Source organism: Fonticula alba, assembly GCF_000388065.1.
Source record: "Fonticula alba strain ATCC 38817 unplaced genomic scaffold supercont2.1, whole genome shotgun sequence".
Lineage (NCBI taxonomy): Eukaryota > Rotosphaerida > Fonticulaceae > Fonticula > Fonticula alba.
The window spans coordinates 3,860,376-3,864,611 of NW_009242971.1; the positions used below are offsets into that span (position 1 = coordinate 3,860,376).

The following is a 4,236-nucleotide window of genomic DNA, read 5'->3' on the forward strand; positions in this document are numbered from 1 at the left end:
CCCCTATTATCACCATGTCTGATAAGATTTTCTCCTTCATCGTCGCCTACCTGGCGGCGAACAACTTTGAGGCTGAGGCTGCGCGCGTGAGCAAGGCCGTTGCCAAGGCCGGCCACACTGTTGAGCCCCTTTCCCTTGACACTATTGGGGTCGTCACTTTGGCCATCAGCATCGCCCTGAAGGCGTACGTACAGGCGCTCATGCATGCCCACACACATATGCACACGCACACACACACACACACACACACACACACACACACACACACACACACAGGCGGAGCCTTCCCACCGATTGATGCCTTGTCGGGCCTCCTTGCGACTCCGGGGGCTTTTCTTCAGCTGAAGCTCCTTGCTCTCGCTCCCACTCTCTTTCTGCTTCTCTCCCCGCCTTTCGCAGAAGGGACATTAACATTTACGACCCTTCCGTCGCGCCCCCGATCCTCTCGCCTCCTCGTTCGTCGGTCCATCCGACAGCTCCTTCAGCTCTGATTCTGACTCAGGCAGCAGCAGCAGCAGCAGCTCCGACTCCAGCAGCAGCTCCGACTCCGACTCCAGCAGCTCCGACTCCGACTCCGACTCCAGCAGCTCCGACTCCGGCTCCAGCAGTTCCGACTCCGGCTCCAGCTCCAGCTCTGACTCCGAGTCTGGCTCCAGCTCCAGCTCTGCGTCCGGGTCTGGCTCCTCCTCCAGCTCCTCCTCCAGCTCCTCCTCCAGCTCCTCCTCCAGCTCCTCCTCTAGCTCGTCTTCTAGCTCCAGCTCTTCTTCCAGCTCCAGCTCTTCTGGCGAGGAGTCCGAGGAGGAGCTCCCGTCCATGATCAAGAAGCGTGCTCTCCCCGTTTCTGAAGTCGAGATGGTCTCCCGCAAGCGCGCCAAGGTCGCCAAGATCGTTGTTGCTGTGTCTAGCTCCGACTCTAGCAGCTCCGACTCCAGCAGCTCCTCGTCCAGCTCCAGCTCCAGCTCTTCGTCCAGCTCCAGCTCCAGCTCCAGCTCTTCGTCCAGCTCCAGCTCCTCCTCTGGCTCGAGCTCCAGCTCGGGCAGCTCTAGCAGCTCCAGCTCCGATAGCAGCTCCAGCTCGGGGTCTTCTTCGAGCTCTGACAGCAGCTCCAGCTCCGGCTCCTCTTCGAGCTCCGCCAGCGGCTCCAGCTCCGATTCCTCCTCCAGCTCCGGCTCCTCCTCCAGCTCCGGCTCCTCCTCCAGCTCCGGCTCCTCCTCCAGCTCTGACTCCTCCTCTGACTCCGGCTCCGAGTCCGACACCCCGGCCCCCGCTCCGCTGAAGTTCAACCCGCCGAAGAAGCCCCTCCCCCCGAAGGACGGCGACAAGCCGCGCTTCTTCCAGCGTGTCGATGCCACCAAGGTCCAGTACGCTGGTGACTCGCTGCGCGACAACTCCTACCGCTCGACCTTCGGCAGCGATGCCTCTTCGTACGGCTTCAAGGCCAACGCCGCCCTCGAGCGCACTCGCGGCAAGGGCTTCCGCCATGAGAAGACCAAGAAGAAGCGTGGTTCCTACCGCGGCGGCAACATCGACATGGGCGTCAACTCCTTCCGCTTCTCCGACAACGAGGACTAAATGCCGCCGCTTGTGCTGTGGCCTCTCCTCCAAAGAAAAAAAAGGCGAGAACGACCTTGCGCGCCGAGTCTGACCAGGGCCCTGGTACTTGCTCCGATGAATGGCAGCATGGATCATGGAGACATGCCCATGTCTTCCCTGTTCCCCCCTCCCCCTCTCCCCACGCTTTCCTCCTTTTTCGAATCACCATCTTCTTCCCTTTTCGCCCTCCCCCCCACCCATGTGCCCCGAAATACAAAACCATAGACACAGCGAGAGCGAGAGCGAGGGAGAGCGAGAGAGAGAGAGAGAGAGAGAGAGAGAGAGGGAGAGGGAGAGGGAGAGGGAGGGAGCAAAGTGAAAGGAGCAGACAAGCCAAGAGTTCAGGAAACTCCGACCGCACCTCCGCGGCCGGTGGGCGCCCTGCTGTCGCGCGATCGGGGTCCTTGCCCAGGCGTCCGGTGGGAGAGGGCCGCGAGCCGAGGCCGGACGCCCGAACTGCCGGGCACATGCCAGGTGTTCCCCTCGTGTGTTACGTCGACAGGCTCCGGCCTGCCTGCCCCTTCGCCCCGGGGACCAGGGACAATACACGCCAGAATGCGCCTAGTGCCAACGCAATGCGGCCGCCGTTCTTCGCCGTTGGCGACCCCCTGGGGGGGGGGCCGAGGCGGTTCTGGTTGCCGCGGGACACCAGCGCGAGCGGAGAACGGCGCCCTGGGAGAGGGGGCCTGCCCGCGGACTTGACGACTTCGGGCCTTGGGGGGAAGGGGCGGGGCGGGGCGGAGATTCGCCTGGGCGCGAACTCGCCCGACACTCGGAAGAAGAGCCTGGAACGCCGCCGGCGGGGGGGGGGGACTCATCGGAAAGACATCCCCACATGGAGAAGACCCATTTATCCCCCGGCCGGGTCCCCGCAGCGCTGGCGCCTTGGGCCTGACAAGCGCCGCCCACACTGCGCCCCCTCCCCCTGATGCGTGTCTTCCTCCGGGGGGGCGGACGTGCTTTGGCAATTTGGCCAGCGCGCCAGACGGACCGCCACCGACACCGCAGCCGTCCGTCCCCCCCCCCCCCCCCCGGCGGGGGGGGGGGGGGGGGGGGGGTGGGGGGGGTGGGGGGGGGGGGGGGGGGGGAGGAGGACAAGCAGCGACCGGCCTTTTGCTCGCTACCCGCCCCAGCCCCTGGGCTGTAAATTCCCTTTTCCTCGCGAGGGGGGGGAGGGTCCACTGGCAGGCGTCATCCGGGGGGTATGGTGGAGGATTCCGCCTGGCCCGAGCGCACGCCCTCATTCCTCTTTTGCCTCGGCCTCCTCCTCTCCGGGGGCCGGGGGAGGGGGGGGGCCGGGCCGACCGTCGGGGAGGGCATGCCCAGCGCCTCCTGGCTCGCCAGGGCCTGGCAGAGCACACCAGGAGCCTCGGGGCTGTGCCTTGCCCTGCTCCCGCCACCCCCCCCTGATTTTTGTTCGCGAAGCACATGCCTTTGCTCCTGGGCCTTTGCCTCCCCGTGTCTGCATCTGTTGGCTGCCCTTTGCATGAGGCGCTACCGGCGCGGCCTGGTGGGTATGCGCCACTTGCGCACCTCGGACTCGGCCGCCGGTCCGGCCCGTACGTGGATTAATGCCATTTGAACGGCCCGTCCATCTGCAGCCAGCCCGCCAGGGAGCCTGCATGCAAACGGTGCCACAACCGGCCTTCGGGGCTTCGGGCCCGGGGGCGCCACATGCACACACGCACATACACACGGTTGGACCTCTATCTATGCGAGACCTCCACCCGTACGCACGCACACACACGCATGTGTGCAAACACAGGCACTTGTCCCGACTGACGGTTCTTTGGGCCAGGCCAGCCGGGAGCGGGGGGGAGGGGGGGGGGGGGTGGCCAGGCAAGCATACCTCCTTTGTCTGGCGATGCCTGGAGTCGACTTTTCTCGACGAGGACGCCCTGCTTGTGGAGCCGACCACCGAAAGAGAGGGCATTCCCCGAGGTGCTCCGCCCCTGGGGTGGTCCCTCGGTGAAGGTGTGAGGTCGGTCAACTCCCGGGGCTATGTGTCCCCCCGCCCCGGGGGGGGGGAACAGGCTAAGCCCAGGGGGCGTTTTCCCAACAGCAGCGGTGGCAGTGCGCACCAGAGGCGGGGGGGGGGGGGGGCGGGGGGGCGTGGTGCGCCCCCCCCCCCCCCCCCCGCTCCTGGTCCTGACGCGCATCTGGGGAAGGGGATCAGTTTTTTCTGCAGCCGAGTCCAAGCCCCGCGAGGGAAGGGTATGCCAGGCAGCCCCCTTTCTCCACTCCTCCCTCCCCGCCCGCATCCCTGCTTGCACACTCCCCTGCACACACACACCTTCGCGCACACACACACCTTCGCGCACGCACGCACGCACGCACGCACACGCAAACGCATATACACGTGTCCTTCTCTCCCTCTCCCCCCCCTCCTCCACCCCTCCCCGTCTTCTCTCCTGTCGCACCAAACGCTAAAGTGAAAGAGCGAAAGAGAGTGATCGCGCCCAGAGATCAGGCTTTCCTCCCCATCCCTTTACCTCCTTCTGTTGCCGCCGTCACCGCTGCATCCCGGTCGCCCCTCTCCCTCCACGTCGCCTCGCTTCCCCCTTCGCTGCCCCTTCTGAGCAGCCGCCCCCCTGGGCTCCCCTGTGCAAATGACGATGAAGGTGTGTCACTGTCCCCCTCCCC

The 4,236-nt window shown here is 65.8% G+C and overlaps 2 protein-coding genes across 2 annotated transcripts in view; both read left to right on the forward strand.

The window, feature by feature from the left end:
• Window positions 1-14: 14 nt before the first annotated feature.
• H696_00828 (hypothetical protein) lies at window positions 15-1,572 on the forward strand (the record flags this gene model as incomplete). Its single annotated transcript, XM_009494713.1, has 2 exons — window positions 15-184; window positions 477-1,572. 2 exons carry the CDS (start codon window positions 15-17, stop codon window positions 1,570-1,572), a joined length of 1,266 nt encoding a protein of 421 aa, XP_009492988.1.
• Window positions 1,573-3,937: 2,365 nt separating this feature from the next.
• The window catches only part of H696_00829 (hypothetical protein), a gene marked incomplete at its 3' end in the record, with an annotated part of 4,869 nt that continues 4,570 nt past the window's right edge, over window positions 3,938-4,236 (forward strand). The window contains exon 1 of the mRNA XM_009494714.1: window positions 3,938-4,214. Within this exon, the coding sequence (XP_009492989.1) occupies window positions 4,203-4,214 (12 nt within the window). The 5' untranslated portion in view covers window positions 3,938-4,202. The remainder of the gene's footprint in view (window positions 4,215-4,236) is intronic.